This window comes from Bidens hawaiensis, unplaced genomic scaffold (genome assembly GCF_021521415.1).
Source record: "Bidens hawaiensis isolate Kalapana, Puna unplaced genomic scaffold, B.hawaiensis_p1.1 tig00006251_1, whole genome shotgun sequence".
NCBI classification, from domain to species: Eukaryota; Viridiplantae; Streptophyta; class Magnoliopsida; order Asterales; family Asteraceae; genus Bidens; species Bidens hawaiensis.
This window is the reverse complement of record NW_027491414.1, coordinates 51642-69305: the sequence shown is the minus strand read 5'-3', so window position 1 is coordinate 69305 and position 17664 is coordinate 51642. Positions and strand designations below refer to the sequence as shown.

General features: G+C 34.3%; 2 protein-coding genes across 2 annotated transcripts; one reads left to right on the top strand and one right to left on the bottom strand.

Moving 5' to 3' along the window:
• Positions 1–1117: 1117 nt before the first annotated feature.
• Positions 1118–3443, top strand: LOC143631737 (eukaryotic translation initiation factor 3 subunit I-like). Its single transcript, XM_077100399.1, has 8 exons — positions 1118–1314; positions 2057–2272; positions 2342–2469; positions 2556–2675; positions 2776–2862; positions 2968–3054; positions 3135–3214; positions 3333–3443. Exons 1-8 carry the CDS (start codon positions 1131–1133, stop codon positions 3409–3411), a joined length of 981 nt encoding a protein of 326 aa, XP_076956514.1. The 5' UTR covers positions 1118–1130; the 3' UTR covers positions 3412–3443.
• Positions 3444–10690: 7247 nt separating this feature from the next.
• On the bottom strand, positions 10691–12983 carry LOC143631736 (endoglucanase 9-like). The gene is made up of 6 exons (XM_077100398.1): positions 12768–12983; positions 12159–12662; positions 11927–12076; positions 11727–11838; positions 11165–11328; positions 10691–11077 (listed from the first exon to the last, which is right to left on the bottom strand). The coding sequence occupies exons 1-6, from the start codon at positions 12981–12983 to the stop codon at positions 10754–10756; spliced, it is 1470 nt and encodes a 489-aa protein (XP_076956513.1). The 3' UTR covers positions 10691–10753.
• Positions 12984–17664: the final 4681 nt, after the last annotated feature.

Sequence of the window (17664 nt, the reverse complement as noted above, 5' to 3'; positions counted from 1 at the left end):
TTAGACTAGACTAGACGGTTAAGATGTAGCCACATAAGCATTCTTTACAATTTTTGGTATGTATAAAGGTTAAATTCTAACCATGTTCGTAAATTGGTAATGAAATGCAAACATCAAATGATGCATTTTCAAGCTTCGGGGCTTGGAACACTAACAAAATGTAAAAACACTTCTTTAAAGATAAATTGCATTTATAGTCTCACGTGATAAAGTCACGTATTAAAATTTGAATAATTATCAAAGGGTAATAGCAAAGTTATTGTAACAAAGAAAAGAGTCAATTTATTCTTATTAGGATGCTTCTCGCCTTCTCGTCTTACTTCATACTCAAATCACTATATGATTGCTCATTAACAAGGTTTTTAATTTTTCACCCCTTTCTTTCAAAAAAAAAAAGAAAGAAAGAAAGAAAAATAAAAACGTAACACACCCACTTCTATCTTTATATCAATTTCTTTTCCTTTCTTTTTTAAGTGAAACTCGAGAACATATAGCATATGGTCTTATATCACACGATAAACATTTTCTTTTTAAGCTTTAGAAATATAAAATAATTCAAATTTGATATTTAAATTATTCAAATTACAAACAAATTAAAATTAAAATAGATCAATAATACGTTGAGAACTATGAGTAACAAGAATTGTATGATGCATAAGATGGTCAACGCCGTATTTTATTTCTCTCGCTAGTCGCTACCTTTATTATCATCTTTGTGGTATCTACAAGTATGTTATGCATGCAGTTATCATGATTTCAAACATCTAGAAGTAGGGATTAGATCGGTACCGGTACCGAAATGTCGGATCAGTACATGTTTGATACCGATATTTCATACAAAATTTGAGAAATGTCGATACCAAAAACTCAAAAAGTTGATACCGATGTGATACCTGGACCGAAAATGCTATCCCTACCTAGAAGTACAAGTAAAAGTTTCAGTGAATAATAATTAGTTTCCCATTTTTTTTACCCTACACAATCCATTATGATGGATATGATTAATGGGCGGCCCAACAACAATCTAGGGTTTTCTCGTACTTTGCTGCGGTTTCAGGTCATAATCCGATCGAGTGTTCAACCGGCGATCACACACACAGCTCGTAACTCCAAAACTCCGACTTATAACGATGAGGCCGATCTTAATGAAAGGACATGAGAGGCCTCTCACTTTCCTAAAGTACAACCGAGACGGAGAGCTTCTCTTCTCCTGCGCTAAAGACCACACTCCCACCGTCTGGTTCGCCGATAACGGCGAGCGTTTAGGCACCTACCGCGGCCATAACGGCGCCGTTTGGTGCTGCGATGTTTCAAGTAATCTTCTTCACTTATTTCTTTTATTTATTTATTCATTTTAGCAATTACAACTGAATTCATGCACTGGATTTCTTTAATTGTTAGTCCTCTTCTAGAACACTCGTTAGGTGCTAGTATGCCGGTGGGGTGGGGACTAGCGATTAATCCAATTGGAATTTTTATATGTAATTTTTTGATATATATATATATATATACACAGACACATTTTTATTGTAAATGTCAGTTTTATACACACACATACACATTTTATATGTAATTTTCAGTTTTTTATATGCACACAAATTTATCTTGTAATTGCCAGTTTTATATACACACACACATGCTTTTTTATATGGAAATTTTTATAGGTAGTTTTCAGTTTTATACATGCATACACATATTTTTATATGTAATTGTCAATTTTATATATATATGCACACACACATTTTATATGTAATTATGAGTTTTACACACACACACACACACACTTATTTTTTTATATGTAATTTTGAGTTTTTTACACACGCACACACATTTACTTTTTTATATTTAATTTTCAGTTTTATATGTACACATACACATTTTTATATAATTTACAAGGGTTGGCTGGAATTTGGTTTAACTAGACCCGACCAGGGGCGATTTGGCCGGTTAGCTAAAAATTAAAATCAGTTATTCCCCAGCCCACGAGCAATTAATTACAGATGAGTCCCAGTTTTTACAGCACTGAGTGTTAGTGTTTTGGCTATTTATTTGGCAGGGGATTCAACAAGATTGATTACAGGGAGTGCAGATCAAACTGCTAAGCTATGGGATGTTCAAAGTGGAACACAGCTTTTTACTTTCAATTTTGACTCACCTGCTAGAGCTGTTGACTTTTCTGTTGGCGATAAGCTTTCGGTTATCACTACCGACCCGTTTATGGGCCTGCCTTCTGCGATTCACGTAAAGCGAATTGCTGCGGATCCTGATGACCGTGAGTTTCCTGAATTATGAAATTGAATTGATTTTGTTTATGTGATGGTTTACGATTGTCGTTTTGCAGAGAGTGGTGAATCTGTTCTTGTGCTCAAGGGACCTCAAGGAAGAATAAACAGAGCGGTTTGGGGACCGTTAAATAGGACAATTATTAGTGCTGGTGAAGATGCTGTGATTAGAATTTGGGATACTGAGGTATGATTAGAATTTCAGCTCGTCTTGTTTCATCGTTTTCAATTTTTAACTTAAAAATAAGCATTTATATTCTTTTAAACTTGCAGACAGGAAAATTGCTACAAGAAAATGAGAAAGATGTTGGTCACAAGAAGACCATTACATCACTTGCCAAATCGACCGATGGTTCACACTTTCTCACAGGGTCTCTAGATAAGTCAGCAAAGGTAATATTATCTATGTGACTGTTATATTTGTTTCTAGTTAATGATAATTTATTCTTTAAATGGAACCTTTTTTTCATTCCTGTCATTTGTAAATTCTTAGCTCTGGGACAGTAGAACATTGACATTGATCAAGACATATGTTACTGAACGGCCAGTCAATGCTGTTGCAATGTCTCCACTTAATCATGTAAGTTTAGTTCTAAAATCTCTTACATGTCCATATATTTGGTAATTTTCATCATATGGGAGAAATTGCAATTAATTTGATTGGAACGTATATGATACGCTATAGGTGGTGCTTGGAGGTGGTCAGGATGCATCATCTGTTACCACGACTGATCATCGTGCTGGGAAGTTTGAAGCCAAATTTTATGACAAGGTAAAATATTATTTGTACAATCTTGTTCTTTTAACTGATTTAACTTTTAATAATCATTTATTGTTACTCGCGGCCATTAGATTCTACAAGAGGAGATTGGAGGCGTGAAAGGACATTTTGGTCCTATAAATGCTTTGGCATTCAATCCTGATGGTAAAAGGTACCATTTTTTTCTTTAAAAATCCTTTCTTTCGTCAGAATTGTCTTGTAATATTAACCGTTTCTTTCATCAGGATTGTCTTGTGATACTAATCTTTTGTGGTTTGAATGCGTTGTAGTTTTTCTAGCGGAGGTGAAGATGGGTATGTGAGGTTGCATCATTTTGATCCAGATTACTTCAAGATCCCATCAATTTGATTCGACATCAAAAGACTATAAACTTTAAGATGTCACTTGTGGCGGAATCATTTGCTTCAAAACTTTTAGTGTAGAATTGAGTTGTGATGCTTATTTTCTTTATTTTTCTTGTAATGTTATCATGATTTTCTAATTAATGTTTTTTTTGCCAATTTTGGAGGTAAAACCATCTTGTTATTCAATGACGTAAAGTTATTCCATTAATCCATTCTAATTAGGTGCTCTACATTTCAAAATAAAGTAAAAGTAAATTACCAGTTGGTGAAACTTGGTTTATAGTGAAATTTACAAAAAAACAAAGAGACTTCACAAAACTATGTGTATATTTATATAACACAATTAAAATTTATATAAAGAAAAAATAAAACCCCACACTATTCTGTATTCTGCATGATTTTGGGTATAGTTTTCTAGTTAAACAAACAAAACTATCCATTTCATAATACTTTTCTGAAACAAGTTTTCAAATTTTGGATCAAAATACCTTCAGTTCTAACAATTGATATGATCATTACAGGATTCAGCAAAAAGAATGACCAACTAATCTGCACTTACCACAAAAAACTAAAGGGCAATGTGAAACAAAAAACTAATGTACCCAAGCCTGTAACCTGACTGATCCATTTACAAACCAAGCTTCTTCAAAGACACAAACTTGTTTTTCTTCTTCCTGCTACATCTTTACTTCCATCACTTTTCTTCCTCACCCCCTTCATATTCTCATGGTTTCCTTCATGAGCACCAGAACTCCTGTTAAAATTTAAAACATTATCGGCTTGTAAAATCCAGAATATACATGATTATAAACAGTATACACCATCCTACACAATACAGATTACCGTAAATCATCAACATATTCGCTGCTTGTAGCCTCACAACTATTCTGTTTCCATTTCCTTTTCCTTTTCCTGTTCCGCTTCATCTTCTTTTCAGTAGCTTGTCTACTTCATTAAAAGAAGAAAATATATAATACAAAAACCAAAAGAAAATATCATCATTTAGCTTCTAAGCTGATTTTAATAAAAAAAAATTTACCTATTCTTTTCAAGAAGTCTACCAAAAGCTGAATGTGTTTTCACAGCGATCGTTTTCTCTTGATCTTCACTGCCATCCTTTCTGAGTTCAAAATTCAAACCAAATTTATATGCTCAAGCATATACATTTTTTACTTGTAATAATTATTTACCAAGAACGGAAGCAAAGAATGAAGAAATGTGAAAGCATACCCTTTTTTCTGGTCAAGAGTTATGATCTTTTTGTTTCTAGAATATTTTAGCAGACGTTTCCCACCTTTAGCGTTTTCATCAGTACGTTCAATGCCTACGTTTTGAGCATCGATAGACTCTTTAACAGGATCTGTAAAAGTACATTGTTTATACACAATTAGGAAATTCAAAAAAAGAGCATGATAATCAGACTTACAGTAACTTAAATGTCACAACTATTAGTATATTAAAGAGCATACCTGTTACAATAAAATCAATATCATCCTTGTGCAAATCTTGATCACTAACAAGTAACAAATAACAATCATATCATGACATATTATTCGACCAATGCCAAACATCAACACCAATTAACCACTCTATAAAAGATCGATTCGCGTTCTTAGAAAACTCACATTGAATGCTGCTGAGCATCACGACCAGGAGGGACTATGTAGCCCGCAAGATACACGCCTCGTGGGCCCATGACTGAGAAAACAACATCATGGGATTCCTCAAATTCAAGGTCTAGTTGACAGCAAGTCAACTCTTTTACCGACAACGAACAAATAGCTATCGCAGGCTTATCACCTACCGAACATTTTACTATGCTCCTAGCTGGCGAATTACGAGTAGCATCACCAAGTGTAGCCTGTTGGCAGCACGTTACTCAAAAATAAACATAATAAAATAACCTAAGCCCCTAAATTAGATTTTAGCATATGATAATTGAAAAAAAAAAACATTTTTTAGAATGGGATTGATTTGTACCTGAGTAATACGAAGTCTATTGTGATCATGATAGTGAAGAGTGTAAGGTTCATTGGGCTTCAAATAAACCCCTAATTAATCGCAAAGGATTATGAACAAGATTGCAATTTTAAAGACGATTGAAAATGAAAATGATCAAGATTACGTACCCCAGAACGCCATCAGAGTAATAGCTGCAGAACCCGTTTGAAGGCAGATTCAATTTCAAATGAGTGTGTTTTGGCGGCAAGAAAGAAATTTAAAGGTTGAATAAGCTGTCAAATCCAAGGTACACGAGTACGGATTCATTGCCTGTTTGTGTTTTTCATGAATTTGGAATCCCCGAACAGGCATGAACGAGTTGGGCCGGGTCGGGTCGGCGGGCTCATTTATGAGTTTAGCAGCTTTGGAACTCGTGTGTTGCATTGGATGCTTAAAACAATACAATTAAGTTATAAAAATTAAACGATTAAATTTAAAAAAATATATGTATTTTATCAAATTAAATGGTTTTGTAAGTTCAAATTATATTTTCTAATGAAATATTCATACAAATACGTGGCGTCGCTGTGTATTTTCAAGCAAATTCTTCGTATTCACGAAAAAAATGCACATAGTGATTTTATAAGTTGTTATTATATTTTTTAAAGGAATAACGAATTCTAACAAAAGATGATTTAATGTTTCATTATGAATGACAGAAAAACGAACATGATATATAAAATTAGCATGAATAAATCACGCTTTTGAATTACAATTTCGAAAAAGAGGGATGAAAACTCTATGGAAGTTGAATGAATATATGATAATAAAAATGTTATTTTTTCATAATTTCTTCTTGTCTTAGACCTATAAATATCATTCATTGAATTTTACCACATTCATCTTCTTCATTTAAAAGTGTATAAGTTGATTTAATTAAAATAAAAGAGAGATATAATTTCATTAAAGATATAAATATTTGATTATACTGACATAAATACCAGCATATTTTTAATCCCTGTAATTTGTTATTTGATTAAAGAATTTATTTGCATAAATATATTTTCATAAAAAATAAAAGAATAGTTTGAACAGGAAATTTAGGCTATGAACGAATCTTCAAGTGACATGTGTCCAGTTATTTTATTTTATTAATAATAATAATAATATGTAGATTAGCAAATGTAGGAGGGGTTAATTCTCATGTTTATTTACCTTCTTAGTTTACTTTTCTTATGTTTTTTATGCTAGATTTATATGATAATATATCGGTCTATACGAGGCTTATTACTTTCATAAATTCCAAAGTCAAACGCTCACATATACTAGTTGTTTTAATGCTTTAATGGCAAGTGATTTTACAAGGTTATTGATAGAAGTGATTACTAAGACATAGAACCGGACCAATTATCTCTTATGTGGTTTCAGTCGGTTATTTAATTGGGTAACAAATGAAATGCATAAACAATGTTTGGTTATTTTAGTTGGACTGATACTAAAATGCGGAAAACAATGTATCGTGCAAAAGTTTAAACAATGCTTAGACCATCCACAATGATAAATGCTTGTTTTGGTGTTTTTAGGATGTCTACCTAGCACTTAGCCAAGTAATTCCTATTCTTCTTTCTATTGCTATCCTCACAGGTTGTGTGTAGTGGTTTAAGTTAAAAGAGATACTTTAAAGTGTTACGTAGATAATGGAGGCTTTAACTAACATTTACTCACTCACTCTTAACAATGATCTAGACGTGTAGTGGTTTTAACTTAACAAACAACCCCCCCCCCCCCTCCCAACAACAAAAAATAATAATAATTAATAAAAGGTCGTAACCTCTCTTTCTTTCTCCTTCATGCCCGTTAAGAGCTTGGTGAAGGGAGGGCTAGCACCCCTCCATGGTAGTCATGTAATCATTTTTAGCCTTCGAACACGGTGATGTGACCACACCTTGGTGCCCCACTAACAACTATTAGACAGAGCCTCATAATATTTATCTCCCTACAAGCTATAGTTTCTCCTCCCATCCTATTACATTGTTGTTTTTATTCGTTTTTTACCTTAAACTTTCTCACTCCTTCTCTCATCCATCTCACCTCCCTCTCTCTTAAAACTAACAGAATGGTTATGCTCTTGGTCTCTTATACATGTAATCATTGGTTTTACTTGCATAATATTAAGAGAATTTACATCAATAATTTTGTTTTATTAACATAAACTTACAAAGTGTTGATTGATTTACGGTTTTTTGCTTCATCTGTCACAAACAAAAGAATGTAATTGCGTGTAAATGTTTGTACATGAACAAAAACATGGCACTAAAAGAGACAAAGATGTATAGGCCTATGATAGATTGAGTTGCTCAATCTCTTAAATTGACCAACACAAGCATAGGCAATGGTGTAAGACGAACGAATGACGATGTATAAATCCAACTCAAAACTCGCAACACATCCATATATGACTTATCCTGTCAAAAGACATACCATCCAAAGACCGTATAATACCATCAAAAAAGGGTGTTATACCGTCGGATTCCAACAAAATAAGCGTAGATACAGGTGTTTCCGCCAATGGTTAGACACATGGAGAAATGTAATTGATTTATTTAGTATAATGTCGTTTGCTCGGTCTAACGCCATGTTGACATTCTTGGAAGAAAATTTCAAAGGGATACATTGAAAAATGACAATTGGTCAAATGGACATTTTGGGGTTTTCCCTTAGGATAATATGCTCCAAATAAGGCAGAGGCTAAACGGAAATGTACTACATACTAATAAAATGTGTAGTTTAGCGCTTGTTTATACGTAAACTGATCTATAAACATATTTTGTAAATTATTAGAGGTTGGGATAATTGCATATTTCTCTCTCTCTAGCATTTTAGGAAGAAATATGCAATTGCCCCTTTATATATTATTTATTTAATTGTTTGATTTTTTTACCTTTTTTTCTTAAATGGCAAGAGCATTTTGGTTTTTTAAGAGCATTCCTAGCAGGTCTCTAATCCCTATCTCTATAATTATACTAAAATTTACTACATTTCTCTCTTATATTTAATTAAATAATACTTTTATTTCTTTTTCATTACAGTTTTCTCTCTCCTCTACTCATAACCAATTCAACAAATATTAAAAAATAAATAGGGGCAAACAAAGTCTCCCAAAATTTACAAAAAATCACCGCATTTCTCTCTTCACCCTATAATTTGCACTCATAACTCCACCCTATAATTTGCAAAACCCTCTCACATAATTTTACGGGAGTTGTTGGAAATGCTCTAACATGACTTGATAGAAAAACTTAACTCCATGTTTGGTCGGGGACTGAACGGGTTACTTTTTTCATACTTGTTTACGCTGCAAAGACGATTCGTGCTAGCTCTAGCTCTTCTTTAACTAGTTACATAAATAGCCTAGTGGGCTAGTTTACTAAGCTTTCAGTCTACATAAACTTCATTCAATATTGATTACACTCCTTCTCCTACTGCTTCTCCTTATACCCACTAATGTGTTATTCTACATCCTACCTTGACTATTGGGAAATTTCCATTTGAGAAAGAGACATACGAATAAAGGAGCGAAGCTGACTCGACCGGACAGTAGAGGTTGTTTAAGAATCGAGATAGGCACCGTGAAAGAAAGAACTTCGCTAGCTTACCTCACGTAGCAGTCCTAGTAAATACATGTGCTTTATAGAATAGGGCCTTATAGGATATGATTACAATGCTTCAGTTGTCATTGATCAAGAAGGAAATCAAAAGGGCAGTCGATTTTTTGGTGCGATTACGAAGGAATTGAGACAGTTTCATTTTACTAAAATAGTTTCATTAGCTCCTTAGGTATTATAAGATGTGACTTCGTCTAAGATGTAATGTTATAAAAATGAATCAAATTGAAAACATAGGTAAACCACTTGGACTTGGACTGTGCATTCAATTAATTTTATATTTTACTAGATTTTATCCTCCATTACAGGGGGTGTTTTATATTTTTCGTTTGTAATATTTATATATTTTTTTTTGAATTTAATTTTATTTATTGTATGAAAGTTAATAATATACTTAAGGTTTGATGATGAAAGAGTTTCACAAATAAATGAGATACTATAACTCGGTTTAAAGATATCTGGGTTTGGTGATAACCATGACCCGCTTATTTTTTACTATAAAATTGTTTATTAACTGAATATCTTTTAAAAAAAATCAGATATTATTTTTTAGCATATCCCTATTTTATAGGATTTTCATATAAAAAATTTGGTGAGATTAATTTTTAATTTAATGAGATGTTATAACCCGTTTAAGAGCTATCTGGGTTTGGTGAGACCCATACCCGTGAATTCGGGTCAAATGAATGAGAAGTCTCTAGTTACAAATAAAAAAATCTGGTGGCTTGAGAGAATGCAGAGAGCAAACAGTGAGCTTTTAATGGTTACGTTTATATATATTTAAGATTCTTATTATAATTTTACATACCATACGTCACAACATTGAAAAATAAATGAAGTTAACGCTTTATTAAAGTGAGATTGCTATTGGTAACACCAATGAAAGTTAGAGATTATCACTAGTTAGATTGTTAGTAAAAATTAATATTGACTAATAGTTTGGATTGTTAGTAAAAAACTATTACAATTTTACAGTTTTACTAGTTTACTACACTTGGGCTTTAGGTGAAACCCTGGCTACAAATGATGTCCCCACGAATCGCAATCCTTACGGAAGCTACTTTATACCTTAAACCACCGGACGTTATGCTTTAATTAATCAATCTACACAACTTTTCTTGTACAAACATAAATCATTCCTTTGCATAATGATACAAAGTCAAGAGTCCCTGCCCAAATCTCACGTCAACTAATTAAACAAAGGAGAAAAATAAAACATCACCACTTCTTATAATCATTTCTAAGTCGTGACAGTGAAATGATTATATTTTTTGAAAAGTAACCAAAGTTCGCTTGCTACACCAGTAAACTTATACGTCATGAGTAGCGTACTTCATCGAAGTCTAAGAAGTTCCAAAAAACTTCTAAAGTACCAGTCTCGTTTCTAAACAACCTCCTAATACGAAAAAATAATTCTAGCAAATACACAATATAATTTAGAAGGGATTATGTAATTTTGGCTTTGATCACGGCTGTGGTGGGACAAAAAGTAAATGAGCAATTTTAGTCAACGAACATGCTTAGGGGACTGCAGCCATCATTAGGAGTTCCCAAAAGTAAACATAGATATGATTTATGTTTTTTAGTTAGAATAAAGCTACAAAACCATGAGTTTTGCAACTTAAATACTTGTATTCATCACCTTCATTTTTGAGGTGGCAATTAACTTAATTAAACTTTGATACAACAAACACACATAATGCTTGCACTGTGAAATTCTAAATCTATAATCTAAGGAGTTTATCTCCCAGATAAGAATGCTAAAGGTCCAACTATAGCTGCATTGATGTATGTAGCCGGTTCCGAGTGACTATAATCGGTTCGCTCATCCGGGAAGAAATCATTGTTGTTTGGACCCCCGACAATCGCACCTACTAGTATGTTCGGGTTTGGGTTAGACGTATAATAGAATTGCTGGAAACCGCCTTCACAGCCAAATGATTGCGGGTGAGTTGTTATTGAGGGTAGTGATGATCCTCTGTGGTGAATTCTTCTTGGGAAGTTTGTGCCATATCCTACCATATATGACATCTTCATTGGGTTGTCTCCTAATATATAGTCCACCTGTAAAAAAAAAATATACAAAGTGACAAGTTTTTAATTATTTTAACCTCCAAAATTTTAAAAAGATATTAAAAACAAGAAAGGTACCTGTTTTCTTGCAAGATTGATTAGGGTATTTGGGGTGACTAATATGTTGCCACAACTGAAGGTACTTTTGGCTGCTTTCATGTACTTGGCATAGGTTGTGAGCAAGTTGGTTATGGATGCCACATATTGGAGATTATTATCAGGTAGTTTGAACATTAGACCCCCTGCGAGACAATAATACGCAAGTTTGTAATGTTAATACAATAAAAATCACGAAAGTAGCCATTTTTTAGTGCGTTATACCTCTATGGTTACGTCTAAACAATTTTGCGTGATAAGTGAATCTATAGTTGCATATTTAGTTTTACTCGCCCAAACCTTGTATATTTTCATTCTTTACACAAATAATAATTCATACACGAATCTATAAACAATTATCACATTAGTCATTATTGATAAAAGATGATAATGTGTAAATATAGATACGTGACTTAATCACATATCTCATGACTAAATGAATAATTTGTTTTTGGCGTGACGGATATACAAACGATACAGGTATAACACACTATTTTCATGATTTTCTATTGAGTAGTACTCTGTTCTTTTTAGCAAATTGTACCTTTAGTATATTGTGTAGTGGAATAAGGAGAATTGGGTAGAATTCTGCACATGAAATCTTGAGCTTGTTGTTTGTATGGTTCATATGACTTATCATTTGCTACCAAACTCCACTGATCAATTATAAACTCATTAATATCAAGAACATAAGAATCAAATTCTCAAATTCCTAAACATAAATTGATAATTATTACAACTTACCCTCGATAGAAGAACTCGAGCACCCGCAAGTTTGTCGTCCCAGCTGAATATATCCGTCGAATCGTGAGCACCTAAAGATTCAATAAAATTGCGGTATGATACATCTTTTGTTGCCCGCAGCAGCCATGCAGCCCCCCACAACAATTCATCCTGATAAAAAAAATAATTTTTTGTTATAAATCATAATAAAAGTTATTATGTAATTGAAGTTAAAAATGAAACAAAAGATTACCTTATATCCTGAATAAGAACAATAAAACGGACAAACCGCGGAACCAAGCGAATCGCTATAAGAACCTCTATATTGTGCAGCAAATTGAAACACAGATTTTGCTGTTCTCAACAGCAACTTAGAATATTTAGAATCCACTTTTCTAAACACCAACGAAGCAGCGGCCAAAGCGGCGGCTGTTTCGGCCGCAACGTCGGACCCTGGTTTGGTCTGGGAGACAGAGTAGACGGTTCGGACCGTGTCCATATCCTCTGGTCTCTCCCAACACTTATGGTCCACATTCGGGTCTCCAACGCCAACATAAAGTACACCTGGGGTCGCTGTCGCACACTTAATGAGGTAATCCGTCGCCCACCTGATCGCGACTCTCACGTTTTCTAGTTGCGGGCCCAACGGCTTCGAGTTCTCCAATGCACTCCATGACAACATAGTAGTTGTGTAGGCCAATGGGAAGTTAAACTTGACATTGTCACCAGCATCATAGTACCCTCCAACTAAATTCACCTGCACATGTCATATCATTATTCATTTAGATATTTATAATATTTACATTTAAGCGCGCGCACATACATATATATAAAACTTGAGTTTAGTGTTTTGTATGCATACACGTGCTTGGGAGCCATCAGAGAGGCCAGAAACGGACCGCCAACGAAGATTCGGGGACTGGGTCAAGGGCAGTCTGCCGGACCGCTGACCTTGGAAAAACAATATGGATTTCGCAAGGGCGTCTTTGTAATTTTGGGTGGCTTGAACAGCATTGCTATAAAGCAAGAATGCTAAGAAGAAAGCTTGAAAGAAGGTAGGTCCCTTGGGAGAATCCATATAAATGTGGTGTTTAGAAGGTTTGGTTAGTGTGATTCTTGTTTGAATAATGTGGAGGTCGTTTTATAGGGGGGTTATCATGCCAATAACTATTTAATGTTACGCAAATTAAGGCTTTTCTTGTAAAGCTTAGGTTTTTTATTGTTGTCCAAGTAATGTTTTAAGACTTTTTTAGCATCATAAATTAGGGGTTATTTGCTTTTCACTGAAGAAACTATTACCTTCTCTTGGATACAGTTACATGGTTTTTAAAACGAAATTGGCGGGTCGAAAAACAAAAATATACATTACACATAAAAGAACAACAAGGATGAAGTAAACGCGACTCTCGACTTATGGATTCACATGTCGACAATATCGGGACAAGAGTGGTGTTTTCACGAAAGACGACCGACCAGCGTAGTGCCAACAACTTTGTTTGGTGGTCTAGGTAAAAGTTGAAGAGGCTAAAGCGGATTTAGGATTTTCAGCCTGCTAAAAGGACTTCACGAACACAAAGTCGATTTAGTCACATGCCCTTCCTCTTCTCATAATTATTCGACGATATCTAGGAATTATAGACAAATCTTGGGATGGCGAATCCAATAATGTCCGCTTTGATGGATATGATCGTCGACAGTTAAGTAGGCTCACTCAGATATTAAGTGTGATTCTAAACGCTTTAAAAAAAAACAAGAGATGATACCTGACGTAACTCTACATCTAACACTAGTTAGATTCTAAAAATGATACTTTTATCTAATATACTCTTTGTATCTAATATACTCTTTGCTTTTGTTAATTTGGTTAAGGACATCACACATTTTAAGTCACATTTAATATATTAGTAATTTACAAAAGTTTATAAAATCCTAGCCAATCTACCCTTTTAGAATTTTAGAAGTTACTAATTTTCATCACATACCAAATTACCCTCCCAATTTCATTTAATATATTGGAATGGTAAAACTAGTGATTACATAGGTTAGTTATGTGATGAGTTTTAAGCGTTTGGGGTATGCATTTATGCTTTTTAACTTTACGTAGACGTCATATCACTCACTTTACCCTTTTTTACTCCATCTCATTTAAAGTAAATTGCCCTCAAATTCATTTAAAAACAATTCTTAAAATTATTATGTGTGAGTGTAGAAAATTTTAAAGTCCGTTAATATTTTAACCCATCTTACTTTTAACACCTTTTAACCAGTGGCGGATTTATATAGAAAGGGGGTGGTTCTCCGGAACCACCCGAGTTTCGAAATAATAGTGTACTTTTATATAGAAAATATCATAAGAACCACCTTATAAATTAAGAAGAAACCACCCTAATATCAACTATGAGCGTTGGCCTGTTGGTAGAAACTTGGTTTTGTAAAGGGGGGGGGGGGGGGTCACGGGTTTGAACCGGTCATGATGCAATATTTTTGAACTTTTTTTTTAGTTAAGCCTTACATGTTATTATCAATTTAGGGTTTTAAGTTTTACCACATGTCACAACAGCCGCTGCCTCCCAAGCCTCACGAACACATACAGCCGGCTCTCCATCTCCGACCACCGCTGCTGCCGGCCGACCTGGCCTGTTCTCCGCCCACCGCCGCTGCCCGCTGGCCCTCTCTTTTCCGGCCAGCCACACGTCCACACTCAACACAGCTCCTGCCTTCAGCCTTCTACTCTTCCTCAAAGCTTGAATCCTCCCACTTTGAAGGTATGTTCACATTCATTTGTTAAATGCTAATTACTTGTTCTTGTTAATTGTTTTTTATGTTGTTAGTTGTTAAATTATTTGTTAAATTTAGTTTTAATTTGTTAGTTTCTTAGTTTTTATGAACATCAAGCAATATTTCCAAAGAGAACCATCGAACCTTGGATCATCATTTTCAAGTAGTAAACAGTCAAAAATAAATTTGGATGATCTTTCATGGGATTCTTCCGAAAGACAACCAATTTCATCTTATCACCCAAGTCAAAAAGATGAAATTTGACGGGCATATCTACTTAGAGGTCTTTTATTATTTTATCGTATTTTTATTGTGTAATGAACTTTTCCATCGAACCGACCCGAACCTCAAACCGACCCGAAACTTTTTTATACCCGACTCTATGAAATTGAAACATCTATAAGTAGTACACCACCTAAAAAAAAAATCCTAGATCCGCCACTGCTTTTAACCCATAACGGGAGTGGCTTCCCACTCATTAATCTATGCCAAATCTGCTTTAACTCACTGGACGTTAAGATATACCCAAGACCAATCTCGTATTAGTTTGTAAAACCGTGTTCCATAATAAGAAAGGATAGTTACTAATCCGCTTCTTTTATGAGGTTTCTTGTACGTCATGTAACTTGTTTATAATCTCAAGTTATTAACAATTATTCGTTGAAATTCCTATTGCCAAAAACCAATCTTAACTCGCCCCAAATTTAGGTATCACATTATACACTTCACTTCTAACTATTTTATATTTGTAATACTTATAAATTCTAACATCAAATACTAATTGTTGCATATTCCAAAGATCATATAATGTATTGGGTTTTGATATGGGCAATCAAGTATTAGATCAGTTTCGGGTAACCGGGACATTATCACCTAAGACCACATCGGTCCAAAACCCGTGAAAAAATTTATATTAAGGCATCTAATCGATAAACACTCTATTATTGTAAAGAGAAAACTGACCCACAAAATTGCTACAACAATTCTATAATGATTACATATCAAAAGCCTAGACCAAGCACCATATTTATAGATCTAACTCTAGCTTGTGACCAAGACATTACCATACTAATTCTATTACAGTTATGAAACTAGATAGTGCCGTCTTCGAGAAACCGTTAAATTTTTGGGACTCGGACGAGTAAAAAAGAAGAGCGTCTAAAATCACATTTTTGATTATGTTATAAATAATTTGACAATTTTAGCAATTTGGCTGAATTTCCAAAGCTCAATACAGACCAAAACACAAAAATAAATAAATAAATAAACTACTAAAATGACCCATTCTATATAAAAAAAACACCACTCATAAGAATTTAACACATGACATTTGGTTCGATCGGCCAACGCTTTTGTCATTGCATATAGGAGTCATTTTGTAGGCTTTTGTTTTAAAACATTAATATATATATACACACACACATACATATATATACTAGGCGGGTGCATGCGCGATGCAGCGGAAAACACAAACCTTGGTAATCATATAGTAGATTTATGAACGTTTATTGTTCTATTTGAAACCCTGAAACTGTTTGTTGGTATATGTAGATTAATAATTCTTATTTTAAACTCAATTTATTATCGAAGTGCAAGCCAAATCGGAACCAAATTGTTGGTAATGAATAATGATTCAGTTTGGTTGGTTTCAATTTTCAATAGTCTGGTTTTAGATTACTAATGATTTGGCTCACAATTTAATTCAAACAATTAAAACCCGACCACAAAACCTATACATAAAATGCTATTTTTATAACTTAGACAAACTATGGCAATATTATACTCAAATTAAAGAGAATAAAACGCTCGCTTTTATGGTGTAATTTTTTTTTTTAAATATTAACGTACGAAAAAGTTAAGACCGTTTAAAAATCGTGGGGGAAGTTGGGTTAAAAGTGAAATTAAAAAGAGTATATAGATAAAAGATAAAGGTTAAATCTGTAACTATTCTTTAAATTTACAAAAAGTTAACTAAAGTAGAGGGACTAAAATTGTAACTATCTTAGTAAAAACATAAAACACAAGTGATATTTCTGTTATAATGACCATGTTGCCCCTCTTTGAAGTCGTACTATATGCTTGAACAATTACAAATCCCTTAAAATCCACCATTTTGTCCATCACTTCTATATTGTATATAGCGTGTATATATATATAGAGCAAGGTTAGAATAAGAAGTGAATATTTCCTAAGAAGCGTAAGAAAAAATCTGAACCATTAGATTGATTATAGCACAAAAAGGTATGGTCGTCCATAATTCTTTTATTATTTTTGGAAAGAATTCTTTTATTATTTTTTAATTTATTTATGTATCCTCTCTCTCTCTCTCTCAACACACCCTTTTCAAAAACCACCAGTTCCTGGCTTCCATGGTTTCCGGCGAGTCCATGATTTCCGCCGTAGTTAGATTCTTTTCAGGTGACTCCATTGTTCTGGCGATCGTTTCACGCTGTAAGTTAGATCTTTTTCCGGTGACTCCATGGTTTCCGGCGCTCCCACCTCCCTTCAGCCCATATTAGCATAACCATCACTATCTATCACCATCTCCATGCCACGATAATCCATGGTTTCTGGCGCCGCCACCGTCCTCATAACCCGGCAACATCTAAATACACCCCACTGCACAGCGCCGCCACCCCACTGCACGGCGCCACCACCGTCCTCATAACCCGCCACCATCCTCATAACTCGCCAACACAGCGGCGGCGGCATATTATCCGGATGTTGCACCGCTAATCATCCAACATCACCAATCAACATCCATCTTCCATCGACGGTTCTGGTGATCAATTTATTGCTTGAAAGAAGAAAAAACGAACTACTAAACCTCCAAACCTGGTTACGAATAGGGCGCCGCAATACCAGATCTACAGTTAGATCTAAGCACATGATGATGTCCATGTTACAAAAGAGGTTAATGATACTAAACTTTCTGTTACGGCGAGTCAGTTTCATCAATTGATTGAGCTGATTAACTCGCC